The sequence below is a fragment of the Zonotrichia leucophrys genome, chromosome 5 (genome assembly GCF_028769735.1).
Source record: "Zonotrichia leucophrys gambelii isolate GWCS_2022_RI chromosome 5, RI_Zleu_2.0, whole genome shotgun sequence".
Lineage (NCBI taxonomy): Eukaryota > Metazoa > Chordata > Aves > Passeriformes > Passerellidae > Zonotrichia > Zonotrichia leucophrys.
Genome location: NC_088175.1, coordinates 10462562 through 10489261, shown reverse-complemented (window position 1 = coordinate 10489261; position 26700 = coordinate 10462562). Strand labels below are relative to the sequence as shown.

Sequence of the window (26700 nt, the reverse complement as noted above, 5' to 3'; positions counted from 1 at the left end):
TCCAGTGTACTTTTCAAATATGTTCTTTTATGCAAAAGGATATTTTAGACAACTATATTATACTTTGGTTTCAACAAACATTATGTTCCCTACTCCAAGCCCCAGAACTCTGTGTGAAACAACTCACTGTCTTTAGTCTGGAAAGCCTGATCATGAACCCAGCAGCAGTCAAGGTATTACACCAGCCAGGTCCATGGGAAACCAGGCACTCAAACAAGTACATTTACTGCACCACCCTGTAAAACCCATGAACCACACAACTCTGCTTCCCCTCAGCTCCTCAGGCCTGGCAGCTTCAGCAGATCCTCAATCACTTGTAGCCACCATCATCTGCTGGGCACTGCAGTTTCTGCAACACCTTTGATAGTTACAATTCCCCTCTCTGATCTAACATCAAGGGTTTGCAGCCTCAGCTGGTGATCTATTTCATTCACACACATTACTTGCAGTCCATTGTCTTAATTCAGTTACAGTTGAAAATTAATACAGGTCAACGCAAGATTTTATGTAATGATTGTTTTCCAGACACACACTGGAGATTGATGCATAATCTGACATAGTATCCTGGAGCAGATCTCACCATGTATAGAGAAGTTGTTTGTGTAAGCAGGAGACCAGTTAACAGGTTGGAAAACAATAGTGAAACAGCTATTTAAAAAAATCCATTCATGCTACAAATAGCATTGACAAGAACATTCCTTGAATAAAGGTGTATTTTCCTAGTGTAAATGTGCTTGAGTTTGAAATGTTTGGGAAAAGGTGGGTTGGTAGCTAGTGTATTTTAGATTTTCTATCTTTTTTAAATTTTATTTTTACTTTTTTATTTCTGCTGATTAAATGCAAGTCCAGGCAGAAAATGCCTGAAAAGACAAAGCCAAACTGAGTGCTGATTATTTCTGAGCTTTTCCGAGCTGATGGAGTGTCATGTTGTTTTCAGCTGCTCGGTTCCCTTGGAGGGAGGGCACGTCTGTGCAGTGTGTGCTGAATTCAGGTGACACTGACAGACTGCAGCCATCAGAAGGGCCGAGTTGGCTTTTGGGGCAGCTCTGGTCATTCCTGTTGACAGCGTGTGAGCCGCCAGGCTGGGCAGACGTGCAGCTCCAGCCCTGGGGCGAGCGGCTCGAGGGGCGTTCGCTTCCTTACGCTTCCAGTTCCTTCCCCTCGTACCAGAAACTGCTCAAAACAGGAGGAAAAACTGATTTGAAGAGGGTGTCTATGGCTGCTGCAGTAACCTAGAAAAGAATAAGGATTGTAGGGAGAGGGGCTTCATGCTCTAATGTATTTGCAACCTCCATTTCCATGTTCACTTCAACAATGAAGTGCTGTCCTTGCCATAAGCTGGGCTGGGACCTTGGGCTCCTCTCCCATGTGCCCTCCAGACCCCCCTGAGGTCCCAGCTGGGGTTTGTGTCTCCAGAGAGAGAAGCTGGGCCTCTGAGCAGCCATGGCCCCACAGCTGCTGGGAAAACTTGTGCTGTGTGTTGTTCCAGGCTGGGAGTGAGGGGAAGCACCGGGGGCTCTTTGGGTGTCCCCTCGGTGGGTGCCTCACCAGATTGTGCAAGTGACCTCAAAGGAATTGTCTGCCCAAGAGTTATTATTTTCAGAATAACATTAATCTAGGCAGGCAGAACTAAATTGTATCCATGCACACACACACACATAAGGTGTTTTCATCACATTTACGACATTGTATACTTCCCAAACTTGTATAAACACAATTTGTTTTGTATTAATTAATTGACTGTGTTTGCCAGAATAAAGTTGCATTTTCTTTACAAATTTGTATGAATGTGCCCAATTTTGGATGGACTGTTTGTATTCTGGTTATTGATTATAATCACCTGATTTTAAATTATTTTCCACTAAGAAGAGTATCAGACATCATTGGACTGGGCACCACCCGCCCTGCCAAAATGCCTGAGTGCAGCAGCATCTCCCTCTCAGCATCAGTAAATTCAGACTCTCTGAGCCTTGTCCTATGCTACAGCAGTTGTCCCTGTGTGACCAAGGAGAATGGGGCTGTTCCCCCAGGCACAGGTACCTATTTCAGGGTAAGATGGGTTGCCATCTGGAGTTGCTATCTTTCTCCATTGAAAACAAGGTTCTGGAGAGCTTGGAGATATTAAACACTACATTTTTTTCAGTTTGGTTAAAATTAGATGAGAGGAATCCTGCCTCAGGTGCTTAGGCTTCATAAGTCACAGGTGTTTAAAATAAACCTCTTCTTCCCTATAACAACTGACAGTGCACTATTATTGATATTCCTCAAGGTACTGACAGCAGAATGGAACCAATTCAGATCACATGGTGCTGCCAGAGAATCTGTCACCACGTTTAGACATCAGCCAGCACAGTAGAAATACCAAATGGGAATTCATCACAAGACTCATCTTGGTAAGTCAAAACTCCTTTGACTCTGTAAGGGAGTGTTGAATTTAGAGCATTGTTCAGATTTATGATTGATTCGTTTCCTGTTTGTACACTAAGTAGAATTTCAGAAAATACTTATTTTCCCCCCTCAGAAATGATAAATTTTAATTCTAAAATTGCTTGGCTCCATCTGGTATCTTATCAACACAATTCCAACACAACATTACAGTTACAAAAATAAACTTCTGTGCTTTTCCCCATGCATATTACTATGGAGTAGTTCTGCTGCTTTTAGAAGGGCCACTAAAGGCAGCATGTGACCTTGTGCACACCATACAATCTCTTTTCTGCTAAGGTCTGTTTCTACCGAGATGATAGCAGCAAACTTCCTTGTGGAGCACCAGTAATTTTAAACTAAATTTACAATGCTTTTGATTTTCCAAAAGTATAGTGTTAAAAATAAATGAGCTGAATTGCTTTTATTTAGCTCTACCCCTGACTTTAGTCACATATATGGAATAGTTCTTGAACAAGAATTGACTGATATTCAGTATCTTAATTTTAGTTGGAATGGTAGAGATGGAGCAACCTCACCTCAGAGAGGCTTTTCAGTGGACTTTTTATCCAGGATAAACGGCCTCTGAAGAAGGGAAACCATGAGTTTCCAGAAGCTTGTAACTGATGATAAAAGCATTGATCTTCTTGTCAAATTTAATCCCAATTCCAAACACCCAAGGAATTAGAGATACTCAATAAAACAGTCAGAAGTTACTTCTAGGTTTTGTTTCAATATTTTCTTCCCCCAATATCATTCTTGGAAGCAACAGGAGTGTTCTGCAACTCCTGGACAAATGCAAAGGTCAGCTTAAAGCAGAGTGTTAGCATGGAAAATTTCAGCACAAACTGTTCACACCTTTGTAGGTTATAGGCACACTAAATGCTGGGTCTTCAAATAGAATGACTCAAGGAAAAGTACCACTGTATCTGGCATCCACATGTACTGTATGCACTTTTTGGGATTTTACCATCCAAACTTGGTCCTGCATAATATTTAAGATGAAGATGGGGTAGGTGTGATGCATTCCTGGGAAGTTTTACAGGTGAGTTTTCAGCTCCAGAGATTTTCTGCGTGGCCATTGCAGGAACACCAGAGGCACGTATCTGGCCAGAAGACTTTTACTTGATGATTCCTGATGCTTTCTTCACCTGCTTCTAAAAGTTACCAAAGGGATGACTTTGAGCAATCCAGACCTGTGTCTGTCAAAGCTGTTTTGTCTGCCAGCCAGATGGTCAATAGGTGAGGGTGACCTGCTGCTTCCAGGGCAATTTCCCAGGGACAAGACAAGTAGCATTTCTTCCCCTGGATCCAGAGGTCACCAGAGACAATGCATTTAAAGTAAGCAAGGCTCTGAGACACCCTTGTTTGAAATTCCACCTGAAATTCTTGTGTTATAGTTATTATTATTATTGTACCCAGTGTTTAACAGCACTAAGCTATCACCCCAGCAGCCAAGCAGCCAAGATCTGTCTCCATTTGTGGGCACAGAGCCATGCACCTCATGTTGTCCTGCAGGGATCTGCTGCTGGCGGCCAGGGTGGGCAGGGCAAGCAGGGGATGCTGGGCAGAGGGCTGTGCAGTGCCTTGCTGTGCATGAAACAGGCACAATGAGGGGCTCCCTGCTCTCCAGCTTCTTCCTGCCACCTGAGTGGGCCGTGGGTCCAGACAGGACCTTCTGCAGTGCGGGTTCAGTGCCAGGACCTTGGCATGGGGTGATGATTTCAGCTACCTCAGTGTGGTAGGGGCACCTGGCTTTCATGGGCAGCTGCTTATGAAAATGTTCCCATTTTGCTCCTGAATGCCTGCCTGCCTTCAGCTACCTCTGGAGAGGTGAGCAGATGGGTGATCAGGTGCATTTATGTTTTAGTCCCTTGTTAAAAGGAACACACAGGCTTTGAAATATTCTGTTTTTAGCAAATGGCTGCAAATAAGGTGTGAAGCCCACAGCCAGGATATGCCCTCACTGTCCCCTTTGTACTTCTCTCACCCTCGTGGTACCTCCTGCACAGCCTCCTCCTCTCCCCCCCGCCCCTTTATTTTTTTAATTTTCTGGTAGGCATATCAATTAGATGAGAGCTTTTCCTTTTAAACATTGGGATTTTCACTCGGCCTGCTAAGGCTGTCAGGTCTCGTTTGCTGCTGAACAGTTCATGCTTTGGTGCTGGACAATGCATGAATGTTTAAATTGCCTGAAATGTCTAATTGAATTATCCTCAAATTACAAATCAAAATAGGGGAGGCTGTCTCTGGCTCACAGGCTCATTCACTGGGATGTGTCTGCCATGCTGCTGCTTTTCTTTATATTTTCTTTTCTGCTTCCGACTAGGCCTGTGTTAAATGAAACTTAAATCCTGAAAGCATTTCTGTTTGCGTGTGCAGGGGGAAGTGATGCCCAACCTAAAGGGAAATTTATTCACGTTCCGCCTCTGAGTTCTCTTTGTGCTGCACAGAAATGAATTCATGAAATTTCTATCAAGGCATAGGAAAGGAAAACAGCCAGCTGCTATTTGCAAAGAAACTTCCTTTCTCTTTCAGCCACAGTGATATTTCATATAAAATACTTTCAGGCAGATATATATAAATACCATTTAACTATTTTTTTATGAGAGCTCACAGATTAAGGAAATCAACTGCCATAAAAAAGATTTGATATATCTAGCCAGCACACATGATAAAACAGCTTCCTAAAGCCTTGCCACAATACAACAAGGGAGGGATTTAAACCCGTAGGATTTTCTTCTCTAAGTTCTTGGGGGAGGCAGGGCTGGGTCTGCCCTGTCCTGCATCCTCCCCAGCACCCCTGGAGGCTGGTCAGGACTCTTCTCAGTGCAATCATGCTTCCTTCATGGATGTAATACTTTTTATAGAATTTTATAACATGTGATACAGGGTATTTAAGTACCTACATCCAGCCTCAATCATTATGTTACTGAACCTTAACTTTCCCAATGACTGCCTGAAACAAGGGCTCAGAGTGGGTGCTGGTGCTGCACACTGTGTCCAGCACTTGCACCATCCCTCTTCTCCCCAGAAAATACCCCTTGAGAGGCTGCACACTCCCCTGTGGCTCCCAGCACATCCCCAGAGCTCTGTGTTGGCTGCTCAGGTGAGGAGCCCGTGCCAGGGCTCACAGCTCTGCCTGGGTCTCACACCCAAACTGGGGCTGGGCTGGCAGGGCACTCAGCCTAACCAGGGAAATGCCAATCCCCATGGAAACACCAAACTGGGGCTGGGCTGGGAGAACACTCAGCCTAACCAGGAGAAATGCAGACCCCCATGGATATATCAAACTGTGCCATGGGGCAAGACAGAAACAGCAGGACAAGAGTTTAAATGTTGCAGTGAGTGCCTTTGTTTTAACTAAAGCCAAAAGTAAAACAAGTTCAGAAAATGCCAGCCATCTTGATATTAATATTCTTAGTACTTTTTTCTGAATACTAAAAAACTTATTTTCAGGCCACTTTCAAGGGCTACTTCTCTGTAAACTCAATTAGAAAACTGTTTCTGTGCTATCAATATGGTTGAAGACATTGCAATTATGAAAGAACCTTAAGGAAATGGCATAGATAAAATCTTTATTAATGGAATATCAGCTCTGAGGGGATATTTTTGATAAGAAAGAAACTTACATTAATAATAAAAATGTTAACACTCCAGTAATTGAAGACTAATACATACTATAACATCAGTTGTCAGTTGTTTTTTGTTGTTTTCTTTTTCTAAAATATTTGATTGCTTTGTGCTCAAGGATTATATCTGCATGAATCAAGCATGCCCAAATAAAAGCATCTTTCAGAAATGGAGAAAGTTCTGATTTGGAACTAATTGTACTGGGCATCTTTGAAAAAGATGTAGACCTTGGCAACACATGCCCAGATAAAACCAGTGAAAAGCACTCCATGATTTTATATTAGCAGAATCACAGAATCCACATCTCTCTCATTATAATTTCTTGCTCCCTCTCCAAATGATATTAAACTCAAGTAATCCAATTTCTCTCTGGCTATCATAACACTGGTTCCCAGTGTTGGGGTGGTGAAGGAAGTGTACATCAGGCAACATCAGGCTCTTCAGCACAGCAAAGTTGCTGCACCTCCTATTATTTAGCAACGTTTTCAGCTGTACTCAAGACATAACCCTGGTTTCAGGTTTGGAGCTCTTTTACTGTACTCTAATCAGATTTGCACCCAGTCCTCCCATTGTTTGTTCTGACCATATCATTATGACTAAAGTAAGACAAGAGCTCAGCCAAACAGCAGTGAATTTGGGGCTGATAGGGTTAGTAGGATTTGAGGGACCACACCAGGGTGTGCCCTGCTCTGCAAAGTGACATTTTTCTGCTCTGCAGACTGGGGGTAAGGATGTTGATCCAACAGTTTTGATGCCTGAAGCAGGTGTCAATGCCTTCCAGAGGCATTTTCTTTCTCAGTGGTCACATAGAGATTTTAACGTGAAAGTTTTTTCTGCAAAACCTGTCTAATATTTAAACCTGACAAATACCATAGTCTGTGGCATAATGGCTGTTGCTGTAATTCATTAAAATGACCCCCAACCACTTTGCATCATAGAATCATAGAATTGTTTAGGTTGGAAAAGTCCTCTAGGATTATCAAGTCCAACCACTTATCCAGCACCATCACATTCCCCACTAAACCATGTCCCCAGGTGCCTCATCTATGTGTCTTTTAAATAATTCCAGGTTTGCTGACTCAACCACTTCCCTGGGCAGCCTCTTCCAATGCGGGACAACCCTTTAAAGGTAGAAGTTTTTCCTAATATCTGATCTAAAACTCCCCCTAGGGCAACTTGAGGCTGTCTCCTTTTGTCCTATCACTTGTTCTCAGTGGAAAATGATCTCCATATTTCTAGAACCTCCTTTCAAGTAGTTGTAGATAGAGATAAGGTTTTCCCTGAGCCCTTCTTTCTCCAAACTAAACATTCCCAGCTCCTTCAGCTGCTCCTCATAAGACTTGTGAGGCTTCAGACCCTCCATGTTCCTACTGTGCTGGATGATTTTTATTACTCTGTCTTATTAAAGATTTTTTTCCCAAACTGGGACATGAAATAATTTCTAAGGTATTAGCAAAAAATGTTAGGGAATAATGTCTTGGGAACTAAAGACAACCAGAATGCTTCCCTATTTAAATAGAATTCTCCCCTGCCATGGCAGGTGCTAGCTGAGCTCACACAGGTACCCTGCAGTCCCTCAGGAATTACTTCAGCCTTACTTCAACCATGTCTGGTGAATTTGGGTGACAAGAGAAGTGCCTGAAGAGGCACTGCAGCCATTCCCCCATTCAATGCTCTCAGCTACATAACCAACAGGACACAGCTAAGTTTTTACAAGTACATTTTTATTTAAAATAAAAATTAATTATGGTGCATTTTTAAAATAGGGTACTGCACAATCTGTATATGCAACACAGTTTTTGGTACAGAACATACTTATTGAGCAAAATCCTTAAATACTAAATATACATTAATGGCTTGTTTGAGAAACATGACAACATTAAGTTTGATATTTTTTTCTCTTTAGTCATTTAACCACTGATACAGATTTCCTATAAACAATATTCGTTTTCATCTGTACATGTGGTACACAGTCAAGAAGGCAGATCTTAGAATATTTACATTCATGCATTGATTTAAACACACTATTTTGCAGTTTAAAATAATATATTTTTGTTTGTACAGGTGCAGGGAGTATAGTAAATACATATCTACCATAGACCTGATTCTCCATTGCTTGGCAGCATCAAGGTCATGACTGGGTTGGAGCAGGGTGTCCCCACTTTCTCCAGGTGCTGTGACCATGTAGTATGCAAGAGTGGACAACCAGGTCTCTGTATAGATATATATCAATATATTTATATTTTATACTTTGTAGAACTTTCCCCTTCCTTTCCATGTCTGTTTTTGCAGCATCTGTCCAAGGCAGAAATGCTTCCCTGGGCACACCACTGTGTCAGGTGTGGGACAGGAAGGGCAGCAGGGCTGGGGCTTCAGCTCCACCTTCCTGTCTTGTGAGGAACGAGGAAACTCAACCCTTGGCAGCTCAGGCCCTTGAGGTGCATTCCCTGCCAGTGTGATCCTTGAGAAGAGATTTGGAGCTGCTGCTCTCCCTCAGACTGGGGGCAGCAGTTTGCTGACTTTGGTGGTGGGCAGAGCACAGCAAGTACCCTCTGTGTAGGAACTGGCCACCTTCACATCTGCTGGGGATGTGACTATTTTGTCAATGGAGCTAGGCAGGTTCTTTCTACCCCTGATATTTTAGTGGCTAAAAAGGAACTCAAAATGCTTGTAAAGCTGCATTTTGGGTTGCCAGTTCCCCAGATGCAGAATCACTGCTTAGCAAAGTGTTTATGTATCTGGCCTATTCCTTTCCCTTTGCATTTAATTATAGTACAGTAAGGAAGCACAGAAGCCTCTTTTACATAAGCTTTGTAAGTAGCCTGTAGAGTATTAAACACAACCTTAAACCCCATCAGCAAGCCTCAGAAATCACTCCTCAGTGACATCCCCTGTCTAGCCTCCCTTTTCTGAAGAGTGGTGTCTGATTCCAGTACACTTTTCCCAGCCCCTTTCTCAAGATCCCTTTGGTGCAATGTGCCCAACTGTACCTGGGCAGGAATCTGAAGGCAAAGCTGCCCCATGCAAGGTCTCCCACCTCTCCTGCCATGCTGCCACGTGAGGGCTGAGAGCAAAGGCTCTGGGCAAGCACAAGAGCAGCTCTCAGCCCGTCTGCTGCTGCTTTTCTTTTATGCATTATAAAAGCACATGAGGAATGCTTGCTCAGGAACTATTCTGGCAATTATGTGCCCGAGACATTGATCAGCATGTTGCATATATTGATATTGTACATCCACCTAGCAAATAAGCTGCTAGCTGTGTATTTCTCTCAAAATGCTGCTGCAGAGCTGGTACCTACTTTTATTGTGATTATACAGATGGGTAAACTGAGGCACAGAGAGGTAAAATTACTTGCTAGTAAACAGCAGATCAGTGGCAGAGTTGGAAATAGATCCTAGGCAGCATGTTCTGTGCCTTGCAATGCTCTGCCTCTTCACTCTCCAGGAAGTTTTCAAAGGTTATGTTTTCCTGAAGAGTTTTGGGCCCTAGGCTGGGTTTGTTTGTGGGTTATGTCATCATCAGGGTCTTCTCTAGTGAGGACATTTTATCACTGATACCACTGAAAATCAGACAGTTTAGTGACCATCTCTTTTTACTCTTTTTTGCAAAAACAGACATATTTTGATGGACATAATTACCTACAAATCCTTTTTGTGATTTTGACCTTACAGAACATGCCTTTAAAGCTGTATTAGAAAACAAATAAAATCAACAACCTTTAGGAGAAAGTGCTAATCCTGAGCCCATATTATGCTCAACTTATCTGCATTCATACTTTATACTCTCAGATAAACATGCAACCAGTCTCAAACTATGCCACATTTCTACATTTAGGCTGAAACAACTGGAGTAAAAAAAGAAAGGCAAACATAGGTAACTACACCAAAATAAATGTTATAGCTCAAAAATATTCTAGAAATATACTTGCAATATTTTTATTATAGTATTTAGGGGCTAAGTGCTTTAGGCAATCGACATTTGGGATACTAGACTCAAATTGTAAATTGTTTAATTTTAATCCCACTTTGGATCTAAGGATATATCACTGTGTCTTGCACAAGCACACAACATTAATGTGGCTGGGAATGATCATACTTGTGGTTACTTGCCTCCTTTCACATTTGCAATTGCATTCACTTCCCAAGAAAGTCTAACTTTAAAAAATAATTTTATGCAGTTAAACTTCTACATAGTGATGACAGACTAAAAAGCTAAATGAATAATTACTTAAATTTCTCAAGAGCAATATATAGCAGCATTTCATTTTATCATTGGAAAGGTACTTGTATTTACATACACCCTCTTGTTTGACAGGTAATAGAAAACTGCAGATGGGCCTGAGCTGTGACTGCTGATTTGAACATTCCAGAGCTTTTTTTGGGGAAGATCTGCAGAACATTTTCTTCCTCTACCATAACAACAAACTCTGCCCCCCAGGGACAGATTACCCACAGGCCGGAATGCGCTCCAAATCCACGTCTGATTTCTGCAGTTCAGGCACATCCTTATATAAAACTGAAAGTATTGGTGTGTTGCAGTACTGAGGGACAACACAGCTGGGGCAGCCAGGTCCCAGAGCGAGACTGCACCCGTGCCTGGGAGTTACCCACAGACACAGAGACTGAGTGGTACCAAAGTTTTATGTCCAGACAAGACGCCAGGGTGTAAATTTGTCTTTGACTGCATCACTACTTTCAGCACAGAGGTAAATGGAGACATACAGGTGGAGATATGACACAAAGGAACGTTTTCAGGAGGTAGGGAAAGACCAGCATCTCAACTAGTCTCATCACCTTTATCCTAAGGGCTACTTGCTGAGTCTGACCTGAGATCTTACGTGAAATGAATTTGGGTAGATTCAGCTTTGCTTTAAATAATCTTCAAACCATGTAATGGAAAGTATACTGAACTGTATGCTGAACTTGGCACCACTGTCAGCCTGAGCTCAGGAGAGGCAGAGACCGAGGTAATGTGGGCACAACCAGCTACCAGACCCTCAAAATGGTCCTACAAGCCAGACCTGCAATGTCCTCAGTGCATCAGTTCAGGAGACGCAACACTTTGAGGGAACAACACTAACCAGCAAAAGAAGAGAATTTCAAAGGGCTTCTAGTCCTTTCAGCACAATCCTGCCCCAACACTCACAACAAGATGTAAACGGTATCTTTCCTGTAGGAGTTTCCCTGGGGAATCAGCGTGAACACAAAGAAACAAGGAGTTTCACAAAGGAACATTTTTAAAGATAAAATAAAAGTGTGGCGCAAAAAAGGAGGCTAATTATGAAGTCATAAGGTTTAAAGCACTTCTCTTTCAATAGCAATGCTAATTGCTAAAATCTTACATTTTAATTTCTTCTGCCTGAAAACTTCAGCCATGAAAGCTGCATAGTCACCAGACCACAGATAAATTTCTTGGGATAAGTCACAATTTTGCTTGATTGTTTAAGAGAAACCTTTGTTCCCTTTGTAATAACAAAATAGTAAGAATGAAAGGAATGAAGCATCAGCGTATGAAGCTGCACAGGCTGGAGAAGCACATAGGTGACACCTCTCTCCATGTAGAGGGAGACACCTCCCATTTAGAGGGAGGGAGACACCTCCCTCTGACCCATCTGTGATAAAATACTGGCACTCTGGCAGATCACCCTCTCCTCAAAAGATCCTACTCCAGAAGCTTTTTGTGACACTCAGTTCAAACACAAAAGTAGGGGAAGAGAGGAAGAAGAAGGAGTGGGAGGCATGGCAACATGGCTTTCATGGGATGCAGCATGCAGTGCTTATGCCTTTGTGAGGCCTTTCCTCTGGGCAGCCCAGGTGGGTGAGCTGATCCTCCCCTGGAGCAGCAGCAAGCCTGGAGAGCAGCCTGGTTTTCTCTTCTGGATCACTGATGCGTGCGCTGTTTCTGAAATGAAGTCCTTGGCCACAGAGCTCCCTTGGTTGCCTCATTTCACCCACCTTGCATACTCTGTGTGTGTGCTTTGAAAGTTTGCCACCTCCTGCGCTTGGCGGGCTCCCGGGGATTATACGACCGCATTGTTATCAACTGTTTTGTTGTTCTGGGAGGAGGTCATTGCATATTCCGACCGACTGGTTCCATTCTCTTCTTTTCTCATTGGTTTCCTTGGGTGAGCCCATGTTTGGTGATGTACAGGCAGGGAAGGGAGAGAAGAAAAACAGAGATCAACATCCTCTTTGTCAATACAGATCAAAATCCAGGACATGTAGGGTACATAATAATACCACCAAACTTCTGTCTATTTTTCCCATTCTGAACACAGTCCAAAGCAGCAGCTAATTTTGTCAAGTATCACAGTCCACCTGCAAGGTGACATGTCTGATCCTAAGGTGTCATGATGTGGTTTTGGTGTCCCCATGCTAGTCTGTTAATGGATACAGGTGTCCCTGTTGCATGAGATGAAGGCTGCTGGAAGGAATCTCTTCCACTGCCACCTGCATCTCTGGAACACAGGCTGGGATGCTGGGCTGGGTGGGCTCTTCCTTGGGCAGTCATGACCTTCCTCCTCAGAGTGTCATATCATTCAAACAGGGGTGATGACCAGTCATGTCCACCAAGGTCCCAAGTCCCTCACTGGCCATGAGAACACCACTGTGCTCAGTCACTAGGAGTGGACTCATCTGAGCAGTGCAGGTATGTACACACCTGTGGTGACCACCCCAGACAATCTCCACAGCCAGTGGAGAAAAACAGGTGCTTTCAAACACAATTCAGAACAGCTTAAAGTGGATACCCAAAATATGTCAGACGCTTTGTGCCCAAGGCACTTGTGTTTCCCTGCACTGTCAGTAAAGGCAGGCTAGTCTGCTAGCCCAGATAGAGGTGTCTGTGTTCTAGGGGTCTGAGCTAGAGACTGAAACATGGTGCCTGCTGTGACCTGCCAGACCCAGCACCATCGCCTTCTTGTTTTGTTTAGTGGCCACTCCTGCTATTTGCTAACAGAGTCCAGGATCACTGTTAATTGTGAGAAAATTCAGGAAATTCTCAACAAGTGCGGGAAGCTATCAAGCATCTGTACATTACAGAGCAAAATAATTTATTTAGGATTTTATAGTTACTCTGAAAAGGGACACCTGAGCTTAAGTCCTATAACAGACCATGTTCCATGGACATGGAACAGACCACTTCCCCCCACAACTTCTCTTCTCAAAAGTGGCTTAACTTGAAGCTTTAAACATAGTAGGAGGAAAAAAGCTTTGTGCTTTCCACACGGATATTTCAGACATGAGTGTCTTGAGTTTAAGGTGTTCCTGTGGGCAAAAAGAGGACCAGATACATGTACTACAACAATCATTCTGTGCTATTGTTTTCATCAATGTTTAACAAAACAAACAGCAATTATTACAAAATGGTTAATGATATTTGATTTCAGCAAAGCATTAATGAAAGCTTTATGGAGAGTGATTACAGGTAGGTAAATTTGTTTGCTTGTAATCTCAAAGAAAATACTTCTGATTGTGATATTTTGTGCCTCTCTACCTGGTAAGAGTTAAAGCTTGTTAATATTAGTCATGACTGCAGCTATTAGAGAATGGAAATGGAAAAGGAGACTAAGAGTTAAGGAGACTGAGGGCTTTGATAAACTGTTTTTCAGTGCTCAACATGCAGCGCCTGTCTGAATCTGAAACAAGGTCATGGGGTCTTTCTTCTGAGACACTGAAAGCACACATCCACCACGCCACATCCCTGACAGGAAGAATGGGGAATCTGATGGCAGTGCTTATTTCTTGTCAGGGCAGGAAAAATGGAGTGGCTGTCTATACATCTCTGCTGCTTTCAAAAATTCTTTTGTTTTTCTTTTCTCTCAGTTCCAAACCTATCAATAATTTAAAAATGAAGACATTTTGGCCACTTTTACTTGCTGTTTTTCTCCTATTTACTCCTTCTTTCTTTGGTCTCCTATGTTTCTGCCCCTCTCCAGTTCCATTTTCTTTTCCTAACTAGACTTCTTCTTTCTTTATGTTAAAAAATGTCTTCCTCTCATTTTTATCTACATTTTTACATTTTCTAGTAGTGATTTTAAGATGCAGTGCTTCAGCTGTCCTGAAATTTGCACTCTCCCTTCCCCAGGCTGGTGTCCCAGCACAGACCTGGGTGGATTGGTGAGATCTCTCTGCAGACCCTGCTAGACAGATTGCCAGGGATGTCACACCACTGGCACTTGCATGCAATGGAAGAGTATTTTTTCAGAGCCTGCAAAAAGGGGAATGGAGATTTTATCAAGGTTCTGCTTCTGCCTTATCAATTGCTCAGGGTTAGTGCAAGCAAAACAAAGCACTTATTTTCCTGAGTCTCAATGAAAAGACTATTGTTAGATGCAAAAGTTCAGGCTTGGAGACTGCTCTGCTTAACTCCTTCTCTCCATTTGTTTTCAAATGCACAACAGGCAGGGATTTGGGGTCAGACTTGCCCCAGGTACACCATTTAAATCACTGGCTTGGCACACTGGTATGCACTTGTCACCATGATGAAATTGGCCCATGTATTTAGATAGACAAGGTCATTTTGGCTTGTTGTGATTTTCCAAGTGACCTCTTGCATTAGGGCATTGGCTCTCTGTGTGCCACTAGTTCTGAGCCACTAACTCTTTTTACTCCAATTTTTGTTCATTGTTGAGATCCAAGCATGCAAAGTTTCTTGCACACCAAAGAGAACCCTTTTATCCTATTTTCTGCCTACTAAGCCAAATTGTGCATCATCTTCCAAAGTGTAATGCTCCAAGCCCCTTTTCAGATTATCAGCTATGGACACACATTTATGCATTTCCATTCCAGGGCTGCTCTTGATTGGTTAAGGGATGTTTCAAATTAGTGAGGAAATGAGTAGGGAACTATTAATGGCTGTGACATACTCACTTGGTGGCAGGTGAAACAGGCTTTTCACTAATAAGTGGTTTGCATTGTTTTACAGTATAATTTGCTATACATTGTTTAGCAAATAAATTGGGTCTTCATGCCAAACATCTGTCAATGAAACTCTGGCCATGCAACTCTGTACAGCTTAGCACACGCCTGAAACGGTGCCTCAGAGTCCATAATGACCTCTCCACCATGCATGCATTAACTTGTGCGAGTCCTAAAATCAAGAAAGCATCAAACAGCTGTTTAACAGTGTATTTCACACATCAAGGTAAAATTTGAGATGAAGTTCTGATCACATTATATATCTTATTTATCAAAGAATTTCATACTGGCTTGTCACTTTGGCTTGTACCAATCCTCTGCAGAGTCCTGGACAAAGGTCAATGTACCGATGCACATTCAAACACAATTTTTATGTTCTATGTTTAGAAAATTTTTTAGAGGAAACATAGTTTTTGGCCCTTTATCATGTCTAGTCACAAAACTTAGTTTGTATATTTGACAAAACCCTCCTTGCCAGCTTTGGCTACTGTGTCAATATGGCATAGGCCTACTGTTTATCAGACAATTATATGATAGAGTATTAGGAGAGGGCTTCACCTCACGTCCCATTTGTAGACACTCCACTATGGCTTCACAGACAAAATCAAGTAAAACCAGAGCAGACTACTCATTTAATCACGACTTCATCACACCTCATTATAGGCTTAATAAAGCTTTGAGAAGAATAAGATCACTTTGACATGGGAACAGAACTTTTGTCCAGAACTGTAAGCTGCAAGAGAGTTTAAAACTCCCAGTGCAATCCACATTTCATACACTTCCAGTTGCTTCATGCTTGAAAGGGATGAGAGTTTAGAATAAGACCTGATTTCATAAGACAGCCTGAGTATTGCAAACCTGTTTCTGCCAATTACCTCCATAGCAATGTCTCTGTTGAGTGCCAGAGCATCCAGCCCAGCATCTGGGAAGGCTAGGTTCCAAGGAAATCCAATTAAGCTAGGAAGGGGTGACCTTGGGCTGGCAGCAGAGACATGCCAGGATCTCAAATTCACCTCCTCCTGGGGTTCCCACACCTGACTCAGCACTGCCAGGAGACACCTGTCTCCACTGGGGGATTTGCTGCCCTGGATTACTCTCTGGGGAAATACATATCCTATTTCTTCCCAAACAGCAATAGAGGGTCATTCTTCTTTTCAGGTATAGTTAGAGAAGGAAAGACTGGTTTTTTGGTATGCATTGTTGGAGGGGATGACCAGTTCTCAGAAGTTCAAAGTGAAACTTCATTCTTCGCTGAGCAGTGGTACAAAACTGTAAATTGTAAAAGCCAACTCAAAAAATCTCTCTCTCTATATGTATATCCATGAAAGACTGCACTGTATGGGTATCAGTATCAACTTTTTTTTACCAAAGATTTTACCAAAGGTGAAGGCTATGAGACATCTCTGTACTGTCTGTGCACAATTGCATTTGTGCCAATGTAAGGGGTGCCCATGCCAAAAATCCCTTTGTGTTTTCAGTTCCTCTCAGGAAGGTGCCTTTAGTAGCATGTAAAGAGTTTGTCTCTCTCCTGATTGCTGTTTCACTCCTGAACAAAGTTCTCTGGGCAGCTCCATTTGGCAGCCCCATTTCTGGTGCTGGCATGGGCTGGGTTGAGTGCCAATCTCTGGGGCAAAGTGGCTGAAGGGAGAAGGCAAATCAGGGAGCTATTTCACGTGCATATGCAGTAATCTCAAAGCTCTTCTCCATAACCACATCTCATTAGCAATCAACTAAAATACAAAAATATCAACCTTCAATAAAATTAGGTCTCATACAATACACCCATTTGCTTCATAGGATTGGTCTATCCTCAGGGGACATATAAATAGAAATACCCAGAAATATCCGAGCTACCTATATACCAGTAGAGATCAAGCTGCAGGGGCATCTTCCTGGGTTACAAAAAGTTGTCCAAGAATCAGGGTAGATATTTGGCCAGTTTATTTCCACTCAGCTTCATCTCCAGGGCCAGGATGCTAGCAGTACCTGTGGCAGCTCTGCAGAGAGCTCCAAGCTAGACTTCACTTCTTGAAGCCCAGACATGATGATGTGTGGGCTACAGTCACACTTCAAATACATCCCTATTTAGCAGACAGGAATGGAAGAATACATTTTGTCATGTTATTCAATTACTAGACCATCACTCTGCATAATCTGAATGTTTATAAGAACATAAAGAACATGAATGGAGGTTGTTTACAGCTCAGTACTGGGGGAGTTCATCGAACAACTGTTTGATTCATGCTGGCCTCAGTCATCAGAGGGGAATCACCTTCCATGAGAGCAAGTGGTGGGACAAGAGAAATTGCTTCCTAAGACTGGTTTGTGAACAGGACTCCTGCTGGAGGAGCTCAGTGCATTGACAACAGTTGCCTTCAGGGACACAGCCATTAAATTTGTGTGCAACTACACACAACCAGCCTTGCTGGCCAGCCTGGTGCTATGGCTTAGACATATGGGGCTCATGTTGGAGGAGGACACTTCTCTGGTGAAAATCTTCAGAATCATGGAAGGAGTCACATTCTGATTTCCACCTTTCACTGTCTCAGAGACACGTGAAAAAAAATCAGACTGGGTACATTTTATTTGACAATGTGAAGACAGAAGTCAAAGAAGAAACCCTAAGGATGAAAATTCTCCGGAACCTTAGTTTTTCTCTATTAAATTAGCTAATGGCCATATGTGACCATCTCTCTGTCCAGAAAACAGGCAGTACACTATTCATTACTTGTAGGAAGAGGTTACTGGCTCTACTGCCTCCCACATACAAAGCAAATGTTTTACAGTTATAATAAAAAGCAGCTCCATCTGGACAACTTTTAGCAACACACTCACTACAGCTCAGTGTTTGTCTCCTAAGGCTTTTACAAGTATCCCCCATATTTCCATCTCCACTCAGGTTACACAGATAGTCCAGCATCTAAAGCACCTACAAACTGTCTTGTCCCAGTGTTTATTACTTTTTATCACAATATATGCTTTTTTTACTTACTCTTCCAAACTAGAAAGTGTTATAGATATCTTGGATGATATTACCTGCAGCATTTGAAAGAACTATGTCTATTGGGTTATTTTCAGTTTTAGACATTTGATGGAGTTCTCCTTCCTCAAGCTGCGCTGCCCCTTTGCCCCAAATAAAAACTCTTGTATGAATCAGAAAAGGCCATTCTTTCCCCTAGAGACCTTTGAGTACTTCAATCTTAGCCAAACTGAACCAGTGGTCAGATGATAAATAATTTTTACAAGAGCAAGTAATTATACAATTTTTAACATCTTCAGACCTTGTCTGTCTGTCTTGTGTGGAGAGGGGGAGGAAATCTGTGCAAGTGCTCTATATAGTGTTAGGATGATTATGCAAAAAGGGAAAGTCTCTTTCACAGCTCTGGAAATCATGTTGCAGGATAGCTTGACATAGCTCCAACATACCAACTCCCAAGGAGAGCTTCTTCTCTTCTGACTGCTCACGTGGATGTATTTTAGCCTGTGATTTACAGCTAACTTGGCTTTGCCTCACAGCCAATTTTAGCTGACCAGCTTCTGGAGGATATTTAAGCCCTGCTGGCATGTGGGCGATTTCTGTTTTGGGCTGGTTCACACTCCAATTCCCCTCTCTGTGCATGGATTGAGCCTTGGCTGAGTGTTTCTCTCATGGAAAAACAACCCATACTGCTGGGCAGCCATTCACCAGCACTTAGGAGGCTCCCTGGGCTGGTGCACACGGGCTGCAGAGCACGGGGGCAGATCTCTTCCTGCAGAAGGGCGGCTCTCTCAGCCCAGTCACTCTGGGCACGTCTAAAGGCAGGATCTGGACTGTTCAGATTGCAAGTAATTACAGCAGATTGCTGAGCCACATGTGAAATTTAAGAAGTGGAATTTAGTCTCCATTTATTTTCAGCAGTGCAAAGTCAGAGTAATTCCACAGACTTTGTTGGACTTGAGGAGGATTTTTTCTGATGTTACACAGGAAGATCATCTGTCCCTGGGAGACAAAGGTGATGGATGCAATCCCATTTCCTACCAAGTCTTCAATTAAGCTAACTTCACAATTATGCTCCTACATGAAACCAATCTTAAGGAAGAGAAGCAGCTTTATTATTATGATGCTGGACAATTATCTGACATAATTGATAAAAGTACTTTCAGTGACCCCTCACATAATAACCCACTCTTTGCATTCCCTCTAATAATCTTTAAAAGGTTTTATTGACTGAGGAATATTACAGCTGACATTATCCATTGAGTAGAATACACTGTCAATATGTTTTGATTATAAAAGGAGAAAAATGAATGGGACTAATGTAAAAAAATGAACTCATAATGCCAGCTTTTCATACTGGCAAAATGTTACTAAACAAGATAAAAAATAAATTTTAAAATTAATTAAAAAAAAAAGACATTCGATGCATGAAATAAAGGCACTTTGAACAAAGCCAAATCATGTCTGCAGGATGGTCATGGCCATGGCCGTGCCTGGCAGTGGACTGTGCCCTGGCAGTGCCCTTTGGGGATGAGCTGGGCACGCTCCTTCTCCTCAAAGGCCTGTCCTGGTGCACAGCAGTGCAGGCAGCTGAGGCACAGTCACGGAGCTCAGTTCATGGTGCACCCACCATGCTCTGCAAAGCACTGCAGGACCAGCCTGGGATTGGAAAATGTATGCTCCACACAGAAATATGGGATTATTTGTAACTCTACTGCATTAGGCATGATCTGCCCCCACAAAACTGAGACATACATGTTCTCACAGGTGCTGGCATGAGGGCAACAAACTAATCTGCCACTCTGTAATACAATAACACCAGTGGAAACTCAAACCTAGAGCTCCCTCTTAGTGCTTTAAAATTCTCTACACCTTCTGGAACAGATTGAACAACTATTCAATGCTTGCTATCTTCAAAGAGCTTAACAAACATTAACTAGGACAACTGGAAAAACATTAGAAGGTGTCCTTACAAAAACATGTCCATATTGGAAGGGAAAGTGGAGGAGGAAAAAAAGAACAGGAATTCCCTACCATGTTTGCAAAATGAATGGCTGTTGATGGCTGTGCTCTGGGTCAGGGTGGGCACCAGTACTAGAAAAATGTGGGCTTGAAATAAGGGACAGAGAGAGGAGATGAGCAAGGGCTGCTCCTTCCTGCTCTCTTGCTCTCTCCCAAGGACAAAATTCCCCTCATCAGTCAAGTGACTGTAGAAACTGACATTCCAGGCAATGGACTTTTCCATCCCCCAAATTATGGCACTTTGTGTCCAGATATTTTGCTGAATGCAGATAACTACCTTGCCATTTAATCACTGTCAAACATAGGCAACAACTTGAATGATAGAAGAATGAAGAATGAAGCCACTGCTGTTTCACCGAATCATTTAAATATAATTTCACAACATTATTTGAATAGTATGATAAATTTCTGTCGAAATGGACAAAAATTCTTTGCAGATCTTCTGTTACAGGAAGAAGAGTGTCTGCAACACAAATAAATGCAAGGAGCTGAAAAGAAAATTAAAACTCATAAAATTAACTGACCTTTGAAGCTATCTACATCACTTTGCATTTGAGGCAATCTGTCTCTGCCTTCAACCAGACTGAGACCACTGATTTTTCATGCAGCTGCTTCTGGCTTTCTCTACTCACAATGAAGAGTCTTCACAGCCAGACCCTGCTCTTTGCAGGATAGATGCAAATATAATGTCCATGCACTGCAGAGGATGCTCCAGGTGTGCAATGGGACAAGTCCGTGGAGAGACAGAGAAACCAGAAAGTCCTGCTCACTTTGAAGTCCATGCAAAGGTTTGGTTTTGTGCAGCTTTTGTAGACTATTGTAACTGGGGACAATTTCTGAGGAAGAATTTGAGTTCAGCCAGTCTGCACACTGGCTTCTCAGGGCTCAGAGCAAGTGAAGGAAAGAAACTACAGTTCCCGCTGCTTGGGAGCATTAACATTTTTCATAAAGGCTTCATGCCACTGCCTCAAAAAGTAGACATCAAAGGCAGCAGAATTTCTCCACGTGGGTGGAGAAATTTTCATGGCCTCTTTCAAAGGCTGGAATGAGGAACAACCCTATTTTCCCACTCCTACCTCTCACACAGCTGGGGCCAGACTCTTTACATACACCTGTTCACACATATCAGAACCCTCTGTCCTCTCCATCACCTGGCATTAGCTCGGGGCATGGATGTTGTGATGCCGATCCCCACGAATGATCTCTGACATGGCTAATTAGCCAACAGCTCCCCAAGATGGACAATCCAGCAGCATCATTCTCCAGCCCAGCCACGCCACAGGGGGTGGCCGTGTGTCTGCTGATGAGGGGGCTCTGGAGTGAGGGCAAGGCAGGGGTGCCATGGGCAGGGACCATCCCAGCAGATACCATGCTCTCCCATGGCAGCTCTGCCCACGCTGCCCCAGGGCGCGTCTCCCACCACCGCAAGGCTCTCGAGCGGGGAGCTGAGCGCTGCTTAGCAACCCCACAGCACGAGCAGTGCTGAGCACTGACTACAGGGCTGTGGGCAAGGAGGGACAGAGGCAGCAGGAATCAGACTGTGCAGCCCCTCAAGCAGTGGCAGCACAGCTCCAAGGGGCTCAGGTGTGCCTGTGGGTGAGGTGCACCCCGTGGGTGTCACAGATGTGCAGAGGGGGACCCTGTCTGGGCCTTTGCTCTCTGGACAATGCAGCTGTGGGCAGCAAACAGCGGGGCAAGGTGAGGGGGTGTGAGATGTGATCTCCCTTCAGCTGGGACCCCCAACACCAACTCAGCTCACCAGGAGCTGCAGTTGTTGAGCCAGGTGAGAAGTCAGTCAGGTTTTACTGCTTGTACTCAAAATGCACTGCAAAACCTTTGCAGAAATAAGGGGCAATAAGGCCAGCAAGGAAGTTTCCATGAGATTATTTTTGTGCACAGGGAACTTCTGGGTGATAAGGAGCTGGAGCATGGATCTACACCCCCCACCCTACTACCATGGGTACAATTTTCTCTGAGTCATAAAAATATTGAGACTGCAGGCTGCTGGGTTCTTGCAGGTCCTAAGCTCAGTCATAAACTCAGATACTCCAGATAATCAAGATAGAAAGTTTATTCAAATGTCTCTACACACTGTGCTGGGTATGCCACAGACACAGCTTTGGCTTTTCACCCACTTGGTCAGCCACAAGCACCCTCATCAGCTTGCAAAAAGTATGACTGGCTAAAAAATTAAATGAATGCGTAAGAAAAATATATTTGTCTTTAGGAAAAAATGCAATAAAAACATCATGGTGAGCCTTGCATCTCTCCTATATGCTTCAAAACTCTAGTATTAACTTGTTTCTTCTATTTGTGTTGGGGTAAATCAGGAATGCTGCAACCAATGTAATGAGACCAGCATGAGCATTATATTCTGTCACAAGTGTGTAAAATCCACCCATCGCTATCAGAGTTGCATTGAGGCAGTAACTCAACAATGCTTGGCTGTATGGGTAGACTTCTGCCCATTCAATGTGGCACCTGCATCTGCAGTAGGAAACAGAAAAAATGGCAAGTTTGTTTCTGGTTACACTGAAAAATTCATTTGTCACATGACACATCATAATTCTCTACAGATTTCTGTTGGCACCTTTGTCAATATATCACAAATTAGGAGTAAACAAGTGCAAAATGATCCATAAGAGACTTTTCTCTGAAACAACTGGACCACTTGTTTTATGCTAAGGACTCAACCTCTTGGAGGCTTTCAGTGTTCCTGGCTATGAGAAACAGTGGAGCATTTAAGCCATTTATGACCACAAACTTTCTCCCTAGCAGAATTTGTGAGTTTGTATAACTTAGAAGAGACAGAGCAATCCTGCCCTACAACAGTTACAAAAACATGTGGTACTTACAAAAGTCTTAGACTGACAGCACTGGAGAGCAGATCCTTCTGCTTTTCTGACCAACACATTCTGCACAGACAGGAGCAAAACAAACTGCTCTGCACAGCAGTGCCCATGTGGCTTGGCTGAGCCATCTCTCCAAGTAAAAGGCTATTTTATCCACTTCACTCATCAGCCCTTGAACTGTCAAAAGAGTCTAACAAGTAGTTGCAATACTTTTGATATTCTACTTTAAAAAATTACACCAATCCTTCTCCATCTTGATGTACCCAAAAAGATCAGGCAGCACACACTACCAGTCCCCTGTCCAAAATCCCCACTGATGTTACTGAATCAGCAGAATAAATACAGCAGAGCTCTGGCCTTGAGTCAAGCTGTAAAGCTCTTCAACAGCTTGTCTCATAAATACAAACCTCAAAAGTTGCAAACCAACATCCAGACTTCAATACTGCTTGGTAGAACAATTGATTTTCCTTGTATTAGCACTCAGTTTTCATCAAGCAGTGATTTTACGAACTCATTTCTTGATGATTGAAAAATGGCATCTCCTGCAGAAAGATTGGTTGCTCAGGGTATTTAAATTGTCTTTAGTAGATCATCTGCAGCATCATTCCAAGGATGGGAGTCAGTTCACCACTGGGAGATGATTGGGCATAGAGGGAAAGCAACACATGGGGATGTTGGGCTTTGGTTAGAGGTGACAGAAGACCTGGACAGTGGTTGATAGTCCTGTTGCTGATAAACATCAACATTCAGACTGTGGATCAGGCCACAATCCAAAGATCTTTCCTTACTTTTCCAAAATATTCAAGTCTGCCTTTTCCTCAGCTGCTCTCAGTAACATTCCTGGGGCCTTTCTATGATTCTTAGGGATGACTTAGGGATTGATCCCTTTTGCAGACCTGATCTGGTCTGGTGCCAATGAATTGCATCAAAGGCACAGAGATCTGCCCCCACAGACCTTCTTCTTCCCTTTGGGCATCTCCCACTCAAACAGTAGTTCTAAACCTATCCTTTCCACCAACTATCTCACTCTATCTTCTGAGTAATTACTGTTTTTCCCTTCATCTGCAAGGAATTAAGGCACCATTTCAGTACAAACTCCTCTAAAGTGTCAGGGAGAATAGGGGAGATGAACAATTTCAATTCACCTTGACCTGTCTGTCATCAGTCATGCTGTGAATTGCTCTTCAAAGCAATTAAGTACATTTAGGATTCTGTCTTCTTTGCTCAGGCTAAAAAACCACTGTTTTGTTGCAATTAATACTGATTTTGGACTAGACAATGCTTAGTCTCAGTGGCTCATAGGAGAGGACTACACAGCTCTTTCTCTTCAGGGGAGTGAGTGGTACAAAACTGGCTGGGGAAAAAGTGCAGGGCTATGACCCTTTTTAGCGGGACATAAATCCCTGCGCCATGGGACACCCTCACCACAGCCCCCACTGCCAGTTCTTGGCCTCCTTAGAAAGTCTCAGTGTCTTCCCCTTGCAGGTATCTTGTTAAACAAAGCCAAATTTCAGAACCTAGCTCCTGCTTATGAAATTATGCAGTATACAGGGGCCATAAATCATACACAAATTATAAGCATCCTAAAAATACCTGAGCATTGATTTTTAAGACAGTTTAAATATGACCTGTCATTTTATTTCAGTACAATATTTTCTTCCATTTAATTATTATTTGAAGGTGAACTCAGCACCTCCTTAAGGAAGTGCCTATGTAGGCATTTGTGGCACCTTTTTCTCAAACTATGAAACACACATAGAAGTGGCTCCACAAAGTTAGAACAGTGAATAAAAGGTATATCATGTAAAGCTTGGCTATTATCAGCCCACTTTCCCTGCTGATCTAGCAGGAGGGCTGGCAGCAAACCCTGCAGTACATCTGAGAACAGATGGACCCATCCTACCTGAAATCCAGCAGAACCAAGGAGCCACATCACCAGGCACAGTGACCTGCTCATGGGTCATCTCAGACCATAGGGCTGTTCCAGAGATACTGAGAAGATATTTTTCACATATTTGAAAGCCATCTGAAACACTCCCTGACAGGTTGAATAGGTGGCACATCACTTGTCATAAAGACCAGGATGCTCAGCTTTGCTTTCCCCTTCAAGGTTTGACAGATGACTCTGTTATCTTAATTTTATACAGGGAGCCAGGGATTTATTTTTCCCTTTTATGTAAATATCTTACTCCCCTCACAGACACTGACACACCAGTGAGCTGCAGAAATAGGATTACACACTGCATGTCCCGCTCTCCCCCATCTCACTTGCTTATTTACCAAACAACTCTCGTTAATCCTCTTTACTGTGTTTACTTCCCTCTTCCCTCTAGTCTTAGTGTCTTAGGTATCTTAGATTCAGGTACTTGCAGATGTTAAAAAAAAGCTTAAGAGGCAGTCACCTCTAGAGCTGATTAAAATCAATTGAATTCCACTGATTGTTTTTGGATCTGCATTGATTTACACCAGATGAAGGTTTGTTAGGGCTGCTGGCATTCACGGTGCACATTCCCAAACCAAAAACCCACATAATACTGAAATAATCTGGTTTTCTCCACCCTGTGTTAGTTTATGGATTGTCTTTAGACCGCCTGCTTTTATTTCTGGATTACAGTATTTGGGGAAAGAGAATGGCAGGTTTTCACAAAGACATGGTAGAGAATGACTTGGAAGCATTCTGGATTTTGAAGCAGTTATTCATCTGCTCTTTCTATGTGCTACAGAAATCACTAGTTGTGAGATCACTTTTTTATCCATGAAACGTATGGAAAAGTCCCACAGCTTACATTGAGGCTGAGCCTCTGACAGTGATTAAGCCTGTCGTAGAAATCTACAAATGTCACAGATGGTGCTAACTGACTATTGCTATTTTTTTTCTGATGTGCTATGGAAAATATTCTTAAAAGAAAATCTAAATTTTTTTAAAAAGTGGAAATACCCCTCTAACAGCAAGACCATAGAAAGTAGCTATTTCTCTACTGCCAAACTGAGGGTGCTTTCATCATGTAGCCATGCTGCAGCCCAACACAATATCACATGTGGTCTCCTCTGGTGCTAGATCCATGCAGCAGCACGCATCTGTACCTTGTGTGCCAGTCATGTATGTCCAGTGCTGCTGTCACCAGCAACACACAGAGGAAATTAAAAAGTTGCTTGAAGCACCTTTGAACTATCACTTCATATGTATCTTCCCAAAGTTCAACCCATCTGGGTATTAAAGTTGATGGATGCAACTTGGTGAAAGTTCCCTCACAGACCAGAGAGGTCAAATCCATTCACTGGATGGATTTCAGCATTTCTTAGGACCATTTCATATGGAAGAATCTGAGCGTTTCCAGGGTGGATGCAGAGATGGAGGTGGAAGTGTATTTGCTCGGTTCTGGTAGTTATTATATACAAAGAAGCACCAATCCATGAGGCTGTATTTTATTACAAATCACTTTAGTGCCCAAAGTTGGTGACACATTGAAGTTTTAGCTTTTATGAGGGAAAACAGACTACCCCAGAAGACACAGTTTATATATAGATTGAATAAAAACACAGTTGAGTTATGATACCTCGAGGTCACCGCCTCTCTTCCTGCTACAGAAAAGCAGACATAAGAGACTTTGACTGGGTCTGGCCCTTTGAAACCAGTAAATGAGATTTCAACTTAAGCACAATAGGATTTTTCTTTTTCTTTTTACTCCAAATTTGATTCTTATGAAAGTGAGGGATTAATACTACAAAGCCAGACTCAAGGCAAATAAATCCCTGCCTGCACTTTGCTACTAAAGCCTTTAACCCTTGTCACACCCTGTAACCAGAGGACTGCTGCAACTTCACTCCTCAGCACCTCTCCAGTGGAGGGAGGAGACAGATTTGTCAGAGGTGC

At 42.8% G+C, this 26700-nt stretch overlaps 1 protein-coding gene across 4 annotated transcripts in view; it reads right to left on the bottom strand.

Annotated features, from left to right (window-relative positions):
• Positions 1-7770: 7770 nt before the first annotated feature.
• PRIMA1 (proline rich membrane anchor 1) overlaps positions 7771-26700 on the bottom strand; it is a 50550-nt gene continuing 31620 nt past the window's right edge. Inside the window, exon 4 of one of the 4 annotated variants that reach the window (XM_064713840.1) lies at positions 7771-12176. In XM_064713840.1, coding sequence (XP_064569910.1) covers positions 12077-12176 — 100 coding nt within the window. In that variant the 3' untranslated portion in view covers positions 7771-12076. Of the gene's footprint in view, positions 12177-14929; positions 15148-22081; positions 22462-26700 lie in introns of those variants that run through there. The other 3 variants (XM_064713841.1, XM_064713839.1, XM_064713838.1) reach the window with 3 other exon arrangements.